The sequence below is a fragment of the Odocoileus virginianus genome, chromosome 16, assembly GCF_023699985.2.
Source record: "Odocoileus virginianus isolate 20LAN1187 ecotype Illinois chromosome 16, Ovbor_1.2, whole genome shotgun sequence".
NCBI lineage: Eukaryota > Metazoa > Chordata > Mammalia > Artiodactyla > Cervidae > Odocoileus > Odocoileus virginianus.
This window is the reverse complement of record NC_069689.1, coordinates 7,807,771-7,825,673: the sequence shown is the minus strand read 5'-3', so window position 1 is coordinate 7,825,673 and position 17,903 is coordinate 7,807,771. Positions and strand designations below refer to the sequence as shown.

At 53.2% G+C, this 17,903-nt stretch overlaps 1 protein-coding gene across 3 annotated transcripts; it reads right to left on the bottom strand.

The window, feature by feature from the left end:
- Nucleotides 1-10,012: 10,012 nt before the first annotated feature.
- LOC139038670 (uncharacterized) lies at nucleotides 10,013-17,488 on the bottom strand. 3 transcript variants are annotated; one of them, XR_011491711.1, is made up of 4 exons: nucleotides 16,539-17,488; nucleotides 15,362-15,499; nucleotides 12,748-14,612; nucleotides 10,013-11,854 (listed from the first exon to the last, which is right to left on the bottom strand). XR_011491711.1 is itself a non-coding variant. In XM_070477722.1 (3 exons), exons 1-3 carry the CDS (start codon nucleotides 16,865-16,867, stop codon nucleotides 14,159-14,161), a joined length of 921 nt encoding a protein of 306 aa, XP_070333823.1. In that variant the 5' UTR covers nucleotides 16,868-17,488; the 3' UTR covers nucleotides 12,561-14,158. The 3 variants fall into 3 exon arrangements, 2 of the variants coding, with proteins under 2 accessions (XP_070333823.1, XP_070333824.1); XM_070477722.1 differs by lacking the exon at nucleotides 10,013-11,854 and having other exon boundaries at nucleotides 12,561-14,612; XM_070477723.1 differs by lacking the exons at nucleotides 10,013-11,854; nucleotides 16,539-17,488 and adding an exon at nucleotides 16,189-16,528 and having other exon boundaries at nucleotides 12,561-14,612.
- Between the last annotated feature and the right edge of the window lie 415 nt (nucleotides 17,489-17,903).

Below are 17,903 nucleotides of genomic sequence, written 5' to 3'. Positions count from 1 at the left end.
TACAAAAATGTATCCATATCCAGTCAAGGCATCCTTCAAGTATCAAGGCCATAGCAAACAGTTTCAAACATATTAGAACTTAGGAAATTCTGAACCAGGAGCCCTTCTTGAGGAAACTTCCAGATGATTAACTTGATCCAACCCAAAGGATGGCTCAGAAGACTTCAACGGGACCAGTGTGGTGGAGGGGAGGAGGGAGGAACGCTAATTCAGTAATATTCTGTGTGTGTCGTGATGAGGACAAGTCCACGCTTAGAAGCAGGCCTTCGCAGGAGGAGAGAAAGGAAAAGAGAATGTGTGTTGCGCAGACAGCAGGGGCGGGAGTCATCACCAGAAACTGACAAACCAGCAGTGAGGATGTAAGTACGAAAACAGCACACTTCGGCACTTAGACAGGAAGAGCGCAGCGGTCCCCATGACAACACAAACACAAAGCCACACAGAACAGCAGCAGAGAGAGCAACGAACGCGCACCAGACAGCAAACGGTGTGATGTGCACATGGTTATAAAAGACGGCAGCTAACACCAAGCACGCAAGTCACATTAATAATGTTAACAGGTTCGGCGCGTCCGTTAAAAGAAAAATATTCAATTTGGCTCACAAGCAACAGCCTGCTCAACACACTACAGGAGCGACCCACCTGAAAAGGTGTAACAGACACAGAAGCTGCAAGGAAAGAAGTGGACATAGTGAACGCCAGACAGAAAGCATTAAACAGGACAGAGAAGGCCTTTAATGCAAGAAGACGCAATTCCAAACAAAACGGAACAGTCACGCAGGAAATGACACAGCAGCCAGCTGCCTGAGGGAAGATCTCAGGAATTCAAGGAGTCATAGAGACACAAGGAGAACTCGACTTCACCGCATCCTCGCAGGGCCAGACGGACACGGGGACAAGGAAAGAAGGCATGACTCTAACCAGGTGACACACCCAGGCGACTCCACCCACCCCCGGCCGCCTGGGAGTGAAGCTGGGCATCAGGGGCCACGTGGGGCAGCACTGAGGCTCTGACGACACCCGGTGTGGTGGGCAGGGGTGTGGCCGTGGCTCAGACACACAGCCACGCCCGGCTCTTCACCGGGGACAGAAACTGCCCTCCTCACAGGTGCTCCAGTCAGGATGCCTGAGGGCCACACCTGCACAGGAGACAGAGGCGTCACATCCGGCCAACAGGGCAGGGCTATGGACAGCTTCACATGCGCACACACACACACACACACATACACACAGAGACACATGCAGTCACAGGAGACAGACAGCTTCACATCCACTCAACAGGGCAGGGCTGTGGACAGATCTTACATCCACAGACACACACACACACATGCACACACATACACATTCACATACATGCAGACCCACATGCACATGTGCACATACATACACATGCGCGCACACAGAGATACACACATGCACACGCAAACACATACCCGCACGCAGACACGCGTACACATACCTGCACACACATGCATATACAGAGACTCTCACAGACACACAGACATACACGCATAAACACACACATACACAAATACACATAAATGCACATACGTACACACACACACCCCGTAGGCCTAGGGAGAACCTTCCCAGGCACTCATGGAACAGCCACAGAACTTGGTCCTACACCGGGTCATAAAACATCAGCAAGCTCCATAAACTAGAGGTGTTACAATAAAAACTCAGCTCGTAACATAAAACTGGAATTAACAACAACATGAGGGGGGAAGGCCCTTCCTCTTGGACATTTTCTTTTTGGAACCAAATAATTCTTAAATGAAAGTAGAAATACACATTGAAATTGCATACTTTGTTTTAAAAACAACAATAGGGAAAATGCTACATATAGGGTTCCAGGGGATATATTTGAAGTGGTGATCAAGGGGGAAATTCATAACTCCAAACACTTTTATCAATAAATGTGAAAGACAGAAGGAACAGAATTCCCAGCTCAGACATCTAGGAAAAAAAGCCCCAGACTAAACCAAAAGAAAGCTCAAGGAACGAAATAATGAAGATAAAAGTTCAAATTAATGAGTCAGAGAACAGAAAAACACTGGCAGATTAATAAATCAATACCCTGATTTTTTTTAAATTAACAAAATAGGCAAACTACTAACTAACTTGAACATAAAAAAGGGAAAAGATCAAATACAAAATAAGAAATGACAAGAAGAAATTAACTGTTGGAGCAAAAGAAACTAACCATTGGAGCAGAAGAAATGTTTAAAATCATGGGACCACTTTGTAGACATCCATGCAAATAAAATTTAAAACCCCAATGTTTCAGGTTAAATTGTGTCCCCGTCACAAAAAAAAACCACAGTTACTATTTTTGGTGTGAGATACCATCCTCAGTGCCTCAGAATGTGACCTGATTTGGAAGTGGAGTTGTTGCCAAGGGAATTAGTTAAGGTGCGGTCACCTTTACTCACCTTAACTCGTTGAAGTAGAGTGAGCCCCTTGTCCAGTGTGACTGCTGCACCCCTAACGTCCCCAGGTGGGGAATCCGGGACTTCCCTGGTGGTCCAGTGGTTAAGAATCTGCCTTCTAATGCAGGGGATGCAGGTTTGATCCATGGCTGGGAAACTAAAATCCCACATGCCAAGGGGCAACTAAGCCTGCACACCGCAGCTAGAGAGCCTTCATGCCACAAAAAAAGGACCCCACGTGCCACCACTAAGATGTGCTGCAAGACAAGTAAATAACTAAATTTAAAAAAAGAAAAATAACAGGAAGGAATTTGGATACTATCCCACAGAGACGGAAGACACCATGTGAGGATGGAGGCAGAGACCGGAGTGAGGTACCCACAAGCCAACGATAGTCAGCAACCAGCAGAAACCAGGAAGAGGCAAGGAAGTCCCCTGCAGGTCTCAGCAGGAGCCTGGCCCTGGTGCCATCTCTGGTTCACACTTCTACCCTCCAGAACCCAGACAATAAAATTCTGTTATTCTAAGCCACCCAGTTTGTGGTACTTTGTTACAGAAGTCCTAGGAAACTTATACACTTGATAAAAAGGATAAATTCCTAAAGAAATGTTTGGTCCCCAGGTCAGGAAGATGCCCTGGAGTAGGAAATGGCAGCCCACTCCAGTATTCTTGCCTGGAAAATTCCATGGACAGAGGAGCCTGGTGGGCTACAGTCCATGGGGTTGCAGAGAGTCAGACATGACTTAGCACAACAGCATGAGTGCATTCCCCTAAAGAATTGCCTGTTACCAAAACTGACCTAACCAGAGACAAAAAACATATACAGAATAATTTCCAGAGAAGAAACTGAGAAAGCTGTCAAGGAACTTCCCCATAAAAAAAAAAGTCATCAGGCCCAGACGGTTTCACAGGAAATTTCTACCAAATTTCCAAAGACCAAATAATTCCAATGCTTCATAAATTTTTCAGGTCATTGAAAAAGAAGGCAGACATATAAATCCCTTTAGTGATTCATTCGGAGAGGGCAATGGCACCCCACTCCAGTACTCTTGCCTAGAAAATCCCATGGACGGAGAAGCCTGGTGGGCTGCAGTCCATGGGGTCACGAAGAGTCAGACACAACTGAGCGACTTCATTTTCACTTTTCATTTTCATGCATTGGAGAAGGAAATGGCAACCCACTCCAGTGTTCTTACCTGGAGAATCCCAGGGACGGGGGAGCCTGGTGAGCTGCCGTCCATGGGGTCACAGAGAGTCGAACACGACTGACGTGACTTAGCAGCAGCAGCAGTGATACATTTAAATCTCATAAATAGAGTATAAAAAAAAAAATGATAAACCAGTATCACTTACAAACAGTGATGCAGAAGCACTAGGTAAAGCAGCAGCAAACAGGATTCAATGCCACATAAAGAAAGAAAAATGCACCATAACCAAGTGGGATTCATTCCAGGGATGCAGAGTCAGGTCAACATTAAAAAGATTTTCCTCTAAGATTAGGAATGAAGCTAGTGTGTCCAGTATCTCTGCTACTATTCAATGTTGTTCTAGAGGTATTAGCCAATGCAATTAGACAAGAGAAATTAAATAGAAGCAAGTGAAAGTGAAAGTGTCAGTCACTCGTCACGTCTGACCCCTTGCAACCCCAGGGACTGCAACTCGCCAGGCTCCTCTGCCCATGGGGTTCTCCAGGCAAGAACCCTGGGACCAGTAGCGTTCCCTTCTCCAGGGGAATCTTCCTGATCCAGGGATTGAACCCAGGTCTCCCGCACTGCAGGCAGATTCTTTAGCAACTGAGAGAAAAGAATTTAAACTATATTTATGAATGATAGGCTCATATTTCTAGAACACTCATAAAGAACCAATGATAAAACTAACTCAAATAAGAAAATATTTCAGCAAGGTAGCAGAATGTAGAATTAACATATGGAAACCAATGGCCTTCTGGGCCTTTAATTGTGTGGATCACAACAAACTGCAGAAAATTCTTGAAGAGAGTGGAATACAAGATCACCTTACCTGCCTCCTGAGAAATCTATATGCAGGTCAAGAAGCAACAGTTAGAACCAAACATGGAACAACAGACTGGTTCCAAATTGTGAAAGGAGTATGTCAAGACTGTATATCGGCACCCCGCTTATTTAACTTCTATGCAGAGTACATCTTGCAAAATGCTGGGCAGGATGAAGCACAAACCGGAACCAAGATTGCCGGGAAAAATACCAACAACCTCAGATATGCAGATGACACCACACTTATGGCAGAAAGCAAAGAGGAACTAAAGAGCCTCCTGATGAAGTGAAAGAGGAAAGTGAAAAGGCTGGCTTAAAACTCAACATTCAAAAAACTAAGATCATGGCATCTGGTCCCCTCACTTCATGGCAAATAGATGAGGAAACAATGGAAACAGTGACAGATTTTCTTTTCTTGGGCTCCAAAATCACTGCAGATGGTGACTGCAGCCATGAATTTAAAAGGCACTATGACCAACCTAGACAGCATACTAAAAGGCAGAGATATTACTTTGCCGACAAAGGTCCATCTAGTCAAAGCAATGGTTTTTCCAGTAGTCATGAATGGATGTGAGAGTTGGACTGTAAAGAAAGCTGAGCTCCGAAGAATTGATGCTTTTGAACAGTGGTGTTGGAGAAGACTCTTGAGAGTCCCTTAGACTGCAAGGAGATCAAACCAGTCAATCCTAGAGGAAATCAGTCCTGAATATTCATTGGAAGGACTGATGCTGAAGCTGACACTACAATACTTTGACCACCTGATGCTAAAACTGACTCATTTAAAAAGACCCTGATGCTGGGAAAGATTGAAGGCAGGAGGAGAAGGAGATGACAGAGGATGAGATGGTTGGATGGCATCACCAAATAGATGCACATGAGTTTGAGCAGGATCCAGGAATTGGTGATGGACAGGGAAGCCTGGTATGCTGTAGTCCATGGGGTCACAAAGAGTCAGACACGACTGAGCAACTGAACTGAACTGATACCTAAAATACTAACTGGATGGAACCCCCGTCTCCCATGTTGCAGGCAGATTCTTTATCCTCTGAGCCACCAGGGAAGCCTAGTTAGAGGACATAACGGTCCAGAAAACACTAATTACAGTAGCAACAAAGATAACTATTTATTCTTGGGGAAAAATCAACAAAACGTGCAAAACCTTTATAAAGAAAACTTTAAAATGTTTTCTTTAAAACTGAAAGACTTAAGCTAATGGAAAGGATTTTTGTTTTTTGGTTTTTTTTTTAAATTTTTGGCCATATCATACAGCATGCATGATCTTAGTTCCCCAACCAGGGATCTAATCCACATTCCCTCCAATGTAAGTACCAGAGTCATAATCACTGCCCCACCACGGAAGGCCCAGACATCCCCTGTTCTTGAATAAAATGAGTCAACATAAAGATTTAAGCCCCTCTCAGTGAAGTTATAATGTAAATTTAATGGTATCTCAGTAAAATGCCAACAAGGCTGTTTACAGAGCTAGACAAGTTGAAGTTTGTATGGGGAAAAAAAATATACAAATAGAGCCAGGAAAACATTTGAGAGGGATAAAGAAAGCGATAAGGCAGCACTCTCCACCAGATCTTAAAACATGCTATAAAGCTGCTGTAGCTGGGAACTGGAGCAGCAGTAGGTGAACAGACTTGGGGGATGGAATAGAAAGTCCAGAAGTAAGCATATGCATATACGAAAATTCAGTATAGTGGTAAAGACAGCATCTCAAATCATAGGAGCAAAGATGGACTCTGCGTATATGTTATCTGTATGCAAATATGTGTTTTTTTAATATTTTATTTTGAAATAATTATAGACTCACAAGAAATTGTCCAGGGAGATCCCAAGTGGATAAGACTCTGACTACCAATACAGGGGACATGGGTTCCACCCCTGGTCCAGGGAGATTCCACATGTTGCAGATTCCACATGCCTTGGGTCACCTAAGCCCCCAGGCCACAGCTACTGAGCCCACACGCCTCGAGCCTGTGCTCTGCAACAAGAAAAGCCTGCACATCACAGGTTAGAGAGTAGGCCCTGCTCGCCGCAACTAGAGAAAACCTGCACACAGTGACCAAGACCAAATAAATAAACTTGAGAAAAAAGGAAAACAGAAAAAGGCGTAAGCGGACATCTCACCAAAGAAGATACACAGATGGCAAATGAGCACATGAAAAGATGTTCAATATAATGAATAATTAGGAAAATAAAAACTAAAACCACACATATCAAAATGGCTAAAAATAAATTCATATCACCAAATGCTGCTGATGCTACAGCAAAACTGGATTGCTGATAGGAATGTAAAATAGCACAGCCATGCTGGAAGTCTAGTGGCTTCTTTTAAAAGATGCACTTTTTACAAATGGTGCTGGGACAACTCAGAAGCCATTTGGAAAAAGATGAGTTAGATCCACGCCTCACACCATATCCAAAAGTAAACTCCAACCAGACCAGTGCCGAAGGAACTAGGAGTGAATGCCATTAACTTTGACACAGGGAAAGAATCTTTATGACTCAATAGCCAGAGGCAATAAGAGAAAAGGATTACAAACCTGACTAAACAAAAGCTAAAATTCTGCACAGAAAAAGACACTGTAAGCAAAGTCAAAAGATAACTGACAAAGTAAGAAAAAGTATTTATAGCACCTATCATCCCATAGACTATACAATCCACAGATTTCTCTAGGCCAGAATACTGGAGTGGGTAGCCTTTCCCTTCTCCAGGGGTTTTTCCCAACCCAGGGATCAGAACCCAGGTCTCCCGCATTGCAGGCGGATTCTTTACCAGCTGAGCCACCGAGGAAGTCCAGATAAAAGGGTAATATTCCTAATTCGGGCTTCCCCGGTGGTTCAGTGTTAGGGACTCCACCTGCCAATGCAGGAGACGTGGGTTTGATCCCTGAGTTGGGAAGATCCCCTGGAGGAGGAAATGGCAACTCACTGCAGTGTCTCTGCCTGGAGAACCCCATGGATGGAGGAGATCGGTGGGCTACAGTCTATAGGGTCGCAAAAGAGTCAGACACGACTTAGTGACTAAACGACAACATTAAAAGTTCGTAAATATTGACAGCAGAAGGAAGAACAAAAACCCACTAGAAACAAATGGAGAAAAAACATGAATAGAAAATGCCCCCAGAAAATGTAGAAGTGGCCCTTAAACATATGAAATAGTGTTCAACCTCACACACGACTGAAGAATGCAAATTAAAGGCACAACAAGGTATTCAGCCTCAAAAATGAATAAAATCCTAACAGGCTTCAGCTCGCCCGAACCCTGAGGGCACCATACTCAGCGAGCTAAGCCAGTCACCAGAGGAGAGACCTGCGTGATTCCACTCCCAGGAGGGCCCCAGAGCGTCAGAGTCGGGAGCCGAGGAGGAGGGGTGAGAGGTCAGTGTCTGACGGGGGCAGGGCTTCTGTCGGGGCGACGGGGAACCCTGGGGGCGGCGGGGGGGCTGGGTGCACAACAGTGCCAGCGCACTCAGCGCCACAGAGCTACCCCCTTAACAGTGGGCAAGGGGCGTCCCTGGCGGCCCAGCGGTAAAGAATCCGCCCGCCAGTGCAGGGGACACAGGATCCATCCCTGGTCCGGGAAGACCCCACATGCTGAGCGGCAGCGAAGCCCGCGTGCCACGGCCGCCGAGCCGGCGCGCAGAGCCCGCGCTCCCAGACAGAGGAGCCGCTGCAATTAGAGGCCCGCAGTGCGACCGGGAAGCACCCAAGACCCAGCGCGGCCAAACACACAGAAACAAAAACGCCCAAGGTTTCCTTTTTTCAACGGTTACAACTGCAGGTGTTTATCCGACCACACCCACACCAAAAAAGCGCACAAAAGCCCTACACTCAGACACAGTTTCATACTGAGGAAACCAGGAGTGACAACTCATCCCGCCCGTGAGGCTGTGGGGAAAGCGGCGCCCTGACACCTGCCGGGAGAATGCAAACGAGCAAACACCTGGGAACTGGGCAGTGTCTTACGAAACTACACACGTTCTTGCCTGATGACCCGGACGGCCGAGGACGCACCCTGAAAATACCACGGCAAAAGGCTGTTCGCTTGCAGCCTCTTCCGTAGTTGCAAAATGTCAGAAGCAACCTAAATACCCACATCCTTTCCTCTCTCCCCCACCCTCAAAATTCTAGCTTAGCATTTGCATACTTACTTAAATCCATTCTGTGCTCTATTGTTGGAGGAAGTGGATGATGGAAGGATTTAGGGCAGGGGCGGAGTGTGTGTGTGACACGCAGAGACTGTGTGTTTGCATAGATTCGCCTAGTGCAGAATCATCAGTAGTGAGTTTCAACATTTAAAAATCAGACCCAATATTTTAGAGTGTTAAAGTGACTTTCTGCCTCAAAGTATGGTTCCTGTTTGGTTGTGAGTGGGGAGAGAACTGGACCAGAAGAAACAGAATAAAAGCAGCCTTTTTAGTTGCAGTGGTTCAGCACACAGACCCCAGGGCCCGGGGTTTTTATCGGGAGCTGCTCATGCCAGCAGCCTCTGTCTCTCAGAGGTTCAGCATAAACCATATTGTTTGCACAAACACTTTAGTCACAGCAAGTTCCAGAGGTGGCGGGAACTCTCCGGAAACCTACATCCCCAGAGGTCAGCCACAGGTCACCCTTGCAAGCAGGACTTTCTAAGGACAGCAGTCTCAGTCCCCCTCTGCGAGCCCTCTTCTGCACAGACAGGGGCTGAGAAGTTTCCAGAATTAATGAAAGGTAGAGTCTCAGATCCGTGACTCGTAAGTTCCAGGCAGAATTTAAAAATCAATTACATACCTAATTATACCACAGTGTAACTGCAGAACTTCACGATAAAGAAAATATATTAAAAGCAAAGAGAGAAAAGCATATGTCTTAGTTTGCTAGGGCTGCTGTAAAGAAATATCACAAACTAGGTGGCTTAAAAAATTATTTTTAAGAAATTTATTTTCTCATAGTCCCGGAGGCTGGAAGTCCCAGACCAAAGTGTCTCACATACGGGGACTTCCCTGGCAGTCCAGTGGTTAAGACTCTGCGCTTCCACTGCAGGGGGTGTGGGTTCTATCCTTGGTCAGGAAACTGAGACCCCAAAATACTGGATTTACACAAAAATACATAACACAGACGGGCTCTTCCCCACTTCGCCCACAAGTTTTGATAAGCAGTTACTGTTCAGATCTATTTTCTCATTTCCCTATGAACGCCTCTTTGAAGCTGGATTATTTAGAAGCATTTTTTTTTCATTCTGAAACTGTGGGGTTTGCTAATACCATTTGCTACTGATTTCTAAGTTGACTACTCTTTCAGCAGAGAATGCGTCCTGCAGGACCCACAGGTTGGTATTTCTGAAATGTGGCCAGTTTTTGTAAATCTTCCATCCTCCAGAAGGATGACCTCTAATTAGTGCTATTGTCCCCTTGCGTTCATGCAATTACGGAATCGAGTTTCTACACCTTTCCTACCTTTATTCATTTTTATAATTATCAGCTCGGGTGACTACTTAGCATTTGAAATACCACCAACAGAGTCTGAGAAACCGAATTCTGGATTTTATTTCATGTCAGTCTGTTTACATGTAAACGGCACCAGGACGCCACCTTTCCACGGGAGGAGGGTTCGGTTCAGCGCCTGCCTTCCACCTCAGGCACCCTGAGCTGCGGGGGGATGAAAATCGCCTTGCAGACTCTTACGTTTGTTGAAATGTGGAAAACCAAACTATTGGGTTGCCCCAAAAGTTCATTCAGTTTTTCTGTGAGCCTCTTATAGGAAACAGACTATGCTTATGATACTGGTGAAGCACAGGACTTCTTAAATAAGGCACAGAACAGAGACAATAAGGAACGTATTGATACACTGTCCAGCTTGAACGTGAAATTCTGAGTGCCAGAAGTTTCCCGCAAACAGAGAGAAAAGCAAAGAGACTTGGATAAAAGTGTTGCCGTGCATGTGACTAGTGAATTGCTAGAATCCAGAAGATAAAAACAACTCCGACAAAAAGCAATCTGGAAGGGAAAAAGACATATAACTGGAGAGTGGGCCGAGCATACGGTCCAGGGGCCCCCAGGGTTTCCAGCACCTTTCACTGGTGCACGTGGCCTCCTGCTTGGGCGTGGACACCGGCTTCACCAGAGCCCCGGCCCTGGCCGTCACCCCAGCGGCGTGGCTGGCCTGCCCCCGCTGCCACTCACCGGGCACTGAAGTCCTCTGCCTGGTTTTGGAAAAATTCAGGCCAATCCATTCTCCCTCCCAGCGGCACTGATTAAACACTTGTATCAGAACATCCATGTACCATGAAAAATCACAGCCATGGTTGACCCTCGGGCTCTGTGGGCAGCAGGATGGCTGAAGACCCAGCTGCCCACCTGCTGTCCAAGACCCCAAGCCCTAGGTGGCCCCTGGCCCCAGGTCCCACGGCAGGCCAGGCAGTGGAGACGGGTGAGTAGGGCCAATTGTGACCCTACTCACGGGCCGGGTCCACCCAGGCCCACGTGGAGGTGAGGGGCTGGCCCTGCAGGTGAGTGGGACCTTCCCGCATCTCCATCTCACAGGATCCCTCGGCCGTGGGTAGGACCCGGCACAGGGCTTGGGCCAGCCTGAGTTTCCACAGCCCCACCGTGGGCCTCAGCCAAGCTGCGGGCCTTGGCCCTGCAGAGAATGGACCAGAGCAGCCTTCTCCTGACCTCACTTGATCTTAGTTACCTTCTCTCTCCAAACACAGCCACGTTGGAGGTTAAGCTTCAAACAGGAACTTGGCAGGGAAGGAAAGCGAGTTCAGTCCAGCAGCCTGTCCCCCAGCGCCTCTGGATGGTGCCAGCTGGCCCCAGAGGTGGCACTTGGCCGCCCAGCAGCCACTGGCGGGAGAGCAGGACAGGGCACACCCACCCAGTGAGGGGCAGCTTGCACCCCGAGCGAGCCCGACGCCCAGTCTGCAGCTGCCCGGACCCTCCCCGAGATCAGCCGGGAGGGCAGGAAGGAGCAGCGCAGGGTGGGGGGTGCCATGCAGGGGGCACAGGCGGCCGGTACAGCAAGCTCCAGGTCCACGTGGGCTGGGGGGAGGACAGCAGCGGCCACACGCGAGTTTCCTGCCCTGGCTGGAGCCCACGCCTCACCCCCAGCCCTCAGCCCTGCCCACGCCCTCCCTCACCCCGAGACCTGGACACAGACAGTTCACTCGGTGCTTTGAACTGAACGGTACTCTGAGCTACTTCTTTCATTTACAGGCAAATTCACATTATCTACACAGGAGCACACGAGACGCCCAGGAGGAGTGGGGTGCTGGCTGTGGGAAGGCACGACTTCTCGCGCTCGCATCTCTGGAGCCCGTCCGTCTTTACAGCTGACCTTTATTCCCAGCCCGCAGCTCCCAGCCTAAAGATCCCAGAAGATCGCCAGCCACTTGTGGTTTGATGGCCCACTAATCTGCTCCTGTTCATGATAAATTGGGCTTCGTAACTTTTACATGCAGATCAATAAAAAGCCTTTGCTATCTCATTTAAATCAGTGAACAAGGAACCAGGATGCGTACCTTCCGCATTCCCTCCTCCCACCACCACCCCCGCTCCCGCAAACCCCTGGAGCCAGGAGGCAGCGCGAGGGGCCCGGATGGCTGCCCCCAGAGCACCAGGCGGGGGTCACCCAGGACTGGCTGTGTGGCCTGCCCCCACCCTCCCTGGCAACAGGCGGCAGCCCTGCTGGGCCCGGGGCCTGGGGACTGGCCAGTCCAGTGCTCCAGGGGACTCTGCCTCCTGGACCCCCAGCAACCTGCCACGTTGGATCACCCTCATCTAGGATGTGGTCCGAGCAGCGACCTTAGCGGCCCCAATCCAACCCCTGACCTTGACCACAAAATGCCCCCCTCACTCTCAGATGCAGAGCACCAGAGGGGGTCCACGGGTAACCGGCCCCTGAGAGAGGAGGAGGTGGGGGCAGAGGGACTGTCCAGCGAGGCGAGGACACGGAGAGGCCAATGGAGCGCCACCCTCAGCCCCTCTATTCCCCACACCCAAGCTCTCTGTCTCTAAAAGGGCACCAGCTGCACCCTACGACCTCATCTAACACTTTTTAATACTTTTTATTTATTCGGCTGCATCAGGTCTTAGTTTCAGTACTCGCGATCTCTTTCTTTCATTCATAGTTGTGGCAGGTAGGATCTAGGTCCCTGACCTGGAATCAAACCCTGGCCCCTGCACTGGGAGCGTGCAGTCTTAGCCACTAGACCACCAGCCAAGTCCCAACCTCGTCTAACTCAATCCCGAGTCACCTCTCAGAAGCCCCACCTCCTACCACCACCACACTGGGGCTCAGGGCAACATCCGAACCTGGAGCACCAGGCTGAGGCATCACCCACTGCCTCCCGTGAGAGCCGGCTCCGCACAGCAGACACAGGTCCCCTGGCCCCTGCAGAGACGCCCCTCTGGAAAGGACAAGGGGAGGGGCCGGCCCTGCTGAAGCCCCCAGACCTCCCACCGCACCCCGAGCAGCATCCCTGGATGCCCAGGCTCGGGGGCACAGCCTGAAAGCCCAGCCACGCCGACCTGCACCCTCACCTCCCACCCGCCTTCTCTGCCCTGCACGGGGCCAGGGGATCGCCAGGGGCCACGGGTGTGAACCCGCAGGCGGGCCGGTGGGGCAGCCCGGCCGAGGAGCAGGAAGCACTAACCAGGGCAGCCATCGCTGGGGGCCCTGGGTGGCTCTCCCTTCCCCGGGAGCACCTCATCCTCACGGCTGCCCCAGGATCACGCCCCCAGTATCCAGGACCCCTGGAGATCCGGCTCTCCACACTCCCTGTGAGAGGCTGGGACAAACCTGTCCACCATCAAAGAACAGGAAAGACCACCGTTCACTCACCTGCCTCTGAACAGAGAGGGGGATGGTGAACAGAAGTCTCCGGGGTCCAGCGCCTCCTGCACCTTCCCTCCCCTCCTCCCTCCGCTGAGCTTCAGGGTGTCACATGCCTCCCTGGGGCCAGGCTGGGGGGACTACAAATCAAAGAGCTCCTTCTTGGAGCCCTGGGGGTGGTGGTCCACACTCCCCAGACCCCAGCCCCAGGGCTGCACCTGAGCTCATGCTGATGAGTAGCTTTGGGCGGGGGGGGGGGGCTCGACACCAGACAGATCAGGTGTGAAGGGGAGGGAGGGGGCTGGAGCCTGACTCAGCCGCGTGGCCCAGATCCGGCCGTCAGGCCACGTGATAATCGCTTTGGTGGGCTTCCGAGCGGGATGCAGGGCTGGGCCGGGAGGGGGCCGTCCTGAACCACGAGGAGCCAGCCTGGCAGCTCGGGGGTCACCCAGGCGTCTCCTCGTTTGCTTGGTCCTGGTCTGCGTCCTTTATAAAACCGTCCCCGTGAGCAGACAGCCTTCCCGGCTCTGTGAGTCAGGCGAGTGACTCGGGGACCCTGCGGAGCCCTGGGAACGTGGGTGTGGCTGGGGGATCAGAGGCACAGTGCTGGTGGGGACATCCCTTCACCATGAGGCTGTGCCACCTGCAGGGGTCCACGCAGAACCACCTCGGTGTGCGGGCAGGGCAGGGGGGCGGGGCGGGACATGGGGCAGCTGGGGTCCCCGGGGGAGCGTCCCATCCCAGCAGGGAGGCCTGGCCGTCAGGGGACAAAGCTCAGGAGGGATATTCGAGGAAGGAGCTCGAGTCCCAGCCGCCGTCTGACTGCTGTCCCGGACGGCGTCTGGAAAGGTTTCCACCTTTCCAGAAGCACAAGCATCAAACCTCCAGCCGCTACTGGCAGCTGAAGGAAAGTCGGGCACAGCGGGGGTGAATCTTCTCCAGAGCGCAGCGTTGCCCCCCCTCCCGGGGACCGGGGACCATTCCACGCGGAAAACCGGGGCCTGGCGGCTCAGGCTGGAAAGTGGTCGGGGGCCCTTCCCGGCTCGAGGACCCCAGGGCCTCCTGAGCCGGCTGGTCTCCATCCGGTCTCTTTCTACACTGGCACGAGCACGTGCCAGGCAGACCCGCGTCAGAAAGGTCCAGAGAGTGCCTGTGAGTGTGAACTCGGGCTGCACACAGCAGGCACCGGCTCCTGGGTTCACAGGCGGCACTTTCTCTTTCCGAGAGGTTCATAAGGTAACCGTGTTCCTCGTGATCCACGCCAGTCCACAAGACCTGCTTCAAAGGAACACCAACACCCGGTCCACAGGGTCCGGACAGCTCGCCCTTGGATGAGCAGAGTCTCCTGAAAGGAGCAAAGGAGGAAAAGAGCCACGTGAGTGATCTCGGTAGACACAGCAAAGGTCTGCACGAAGTTCAACACCTATTAATCTCTAAAAACTCCTGGAAGGCTTCGAATGCAAGAGAACATTTTCACTTTATAAACTCGATCTTCAAAAACCCCTCAGGAGACAGCAGATTTAAAGGACAAATCTAAGACTCCTCAAGATCAGAGGTAAATCAAGAACGACCCCAGCCCCCACCCTGTTGAACATAATTTTGAAAGACCCGGGAAACGTGCAGGACAGAAAAAATGAAGTCAGAGAAGGGAGGGTTGGAGAAGACCCTCGTGATGCGTGGATAATGTGACCGTCTTCGTGGAGCTAACGGGCCACAGGATAAACCTCCAGAAATCATGGTAAGACTCCACACTGCCGGTAACATGCGGGAGGTGAGCCAGGGCTCACAGTGCAAACAGCAGCCAAGCCGGGAATGCGGGAATGCAGACTGCGCGTGTGCATCTTAGGACTCCAAGGAAGAGTGCTGATGTTGACCGAAGCGAGAAAGAGCCGCGGTCAGCTCGGCTTGGCCGACTGTCCCCAGGTGAGTGTCCAGACCAGTGTTCTGCAAATCCGAGCCCCAGCTCCTCCTAAATCTGCCCGCGGAGACTGAAGGCCCAGGAATGGGGACGCAGACCGGAAAAGAGCAGGAAGACAGCGCCCACTCCCCCAGAACGTAGATGACCCCACAGCCGCGGTCACCAGGGTGACTTACCGACAGGCCGGCTCTGTTGACAAAGGAGCAAGGTCGCCCTGAACAGGCCTGGGGACATGTGGGCTCCAGGGGGCACCGGTGACCCACGCCCAGCCACGCCCCACCAGGTTCCCATGGTGCTGGGAACGCGGCTCATCACTGCGGAGAGAAGGCTGGTCTTTATAAAAAGCTGGCTCCAGATGCGCCGCAGGCGGGACCGCGAGGGCCACTGTGAGAGAAATGTGGGGACAGGCGGCTTGGCGGACGACTGCCCACGGGCACCCCGGGGAGCCCCAGGGTGTGCCAGGCAACTGAGCCACACACTTGGGAGACCGCAGGGCCGCGGTTCCCGCCCACCAGGCTGGCACACAGAAAGCTGGCGCTGCCCAGGGTGGGCCAGGACGCGGGGAGGCGGTCACCTGCATCACTACTGCAGAAAGCCTGCCGCGCAGGGGTAGACAGGAGGGCCTCGCCCGGAGACTCACCAAAGGCAGAGAACTGCAGGACGCCACCCTGGTAAGTGGAGTCTGGGGTCCCAGACTCGGCCCCAACCGCCCCAGCCTCGGGCAAGGGTCCCCACCTAGTCAGAGCCCCCTGCTCCGTCACACACGCTCAGAGCGGGAGCTCTGGGCAGGGGCCGAAGACCACCGGTCACCAGCCCTCCACGTCAACACCCGAGGCCCGCAGTGCAGGAGACCCCGCCACTGTGGGCGGGGAGTCTGCAGGGGCCTCCGCGGCCTCGCCAGCCTGTCTGAGGGGCAGCCCTTCCCCCTTCTGCCAGACCCTCACCCACCCTCTCCGCCCCCAAACCTCACTGCCCTGTGCGGTGGACCTCACGGGTAACTCACTCCGAGACCAGCTGGGCGCGACGCAGGAGCCCTGACCGGTCAGCAGCGGCCCCTCTGCGGGACGCGGCGCGGTGGCGGAGGGGCGGGGGGCGCTGGTCAGGGCCCAGGCAGGAGGGGATCGCCCCACTGCCAGCCGCACCCCCCGCGCCCCTCCCTGGAGACCCCACGTCCCCTACAGCCACCGGCAGCCCCAGCTTCAAACAGGTTCTTTGAAGGGGAGGAGAAACAATCTCCTTCATATAAATGTTTAATTGGGAATTAATATTTATGAGGCTCTTGAATGACGGGCCGCAGGTTTAATAAATATTAACAAGGATGCGTCTCCCCCGCCCCAGGAGCCGCGTTAATACCTGTTTGTGCAGCGTCCATTATTCACCCAGAACCTCAGTTCCAGCCCCAGGAAGCGGGGCGGATCTGCCCCCCAACTCCGGGGGCTCGTGGGGAGGGGAACTTCCCCGTGGAGGGAGAGGGGGCCGTGGCGCGCCCTCCACGGCTGCTGAGTCCATGAGATGGACACCTCTCCTCGGGCGGTACCGCACGGCCCCTCTCTTGTCCCCACCGGGGCTGCGGCCAAAGGTGCCGCCTCCCCTAGGAAGCCCCCCGCCCCTGGGGCAGAGCCCGCCTCCTCCCTCCTCGGCAGAACGGTCTGGGGCACCGGGAGAGGGCCGCGTTTTCCCATTGGAAGCTGGGTGGTCCTGCAGACCGCGCCCACCGCCCCCCTGTCTCCGGAGCCAGGGCCGTGGGTGGAGCTCGGGCCCCCTCGCGTGGCCAGTGCCGGCAAGACTCCAGGGGGAATGCGACGCGAACGGGGGCCCTGGGTTGGGGGGCAGCCTGGCACCCACGAGCGCCGACCCCACCAGCGGCCGGAGCCGCCCACTCCCGCAACCCAGCGCTGACCGCGTGACCTGCGTCGGCCGCCCGGGCTTCCTCCCGCGACCCTGGTCTGGCGGCCGGGGACTGTCCGCAGAGATGGGGAGAGGAGCCCAGAACCTCTGCCCGCGACCCCTGCGTGCTCACGGAGGCAGCCCTGCCCCACTTTGGGGGCCTGGCAGCCTGGCCTCCCTCCTCCCCCCCAGAAACACCTCTGGGGGTCACCTCTGTGCTGAGGGACCCACTTCCATCCTTGGGGTGCCAGTCTCTCCTAAGTGTCTCTCACCAAGGCTGGGTCCCTGTGGCCTGGTTCTTGTGCCCGCCCCCTCTGCACCCCCAGGGCAGATGGCTGGTGGATTTCAGGGGAGGGCAGGGGGAGCCCCAGCGCCCCACCCGTCCTGGCTCCAGCCGCCCCCTCAGTCCATCTGCCCCACCTGCAAGAAGGAGGAGGAGTAGGGAAACGTCCTTCCTGAGGTTTCCGGGGGAGGGGGCAGCAGACCCCCGCAAGCCCCCTCTCACAGCTCTCCCCAGGGTCAGCACCATCCCTGGGCCCCGCTCACCCCCCCTCCCCGAGCCTGGCATCCACCGCCCTCTCTCCCCTGGATGCCCACCCCACATCTGCCCCTCCTGCTCTCCTTAAATGCCCGTGTGTCCCAGCACCACCCTGCTTAGAGACCATCTCTGGCTCTCTGGAGAGAGACCAGAGCCCACCCCGCCAGGCCCTGCCCACCCCCGCAGCTCCTCCAGGCAAGCGTGTCCCTTGCCTCAGAGCACCCCGACTTTCTGTTCCCTGTCTGGAACAGCTTCCCTCCCTCTCACTTGTGTCTCAGCTGCTTGGTCTGCTA

Excerpts from the sequence above, each read along its gene's own strand:
- LOC139038670 (XM_070477722.1), bottom strand. The coding sequence starts at position 16,867 with ATGGGAAAACGCGGCCCTCTCCCGGTGCCCCAGACCGTTCTGCCGAGG. Across the intron at positions 15,500-16,538 it reads AATGGACGCTGCACAAACAG|TGATGAGCCGCGTTCCCAGC; the intron begins GTATTAACGCGG and ends TTCTCTCCGCAG. Across the intron at positions 14,613-15,361 it reads TCAACAGAGCCGGCCTGTCG|GAGACTCTGCTCATCCAAGG; the intron begins GTAAGTCACCCT and ends TGCTCCTTTCAG.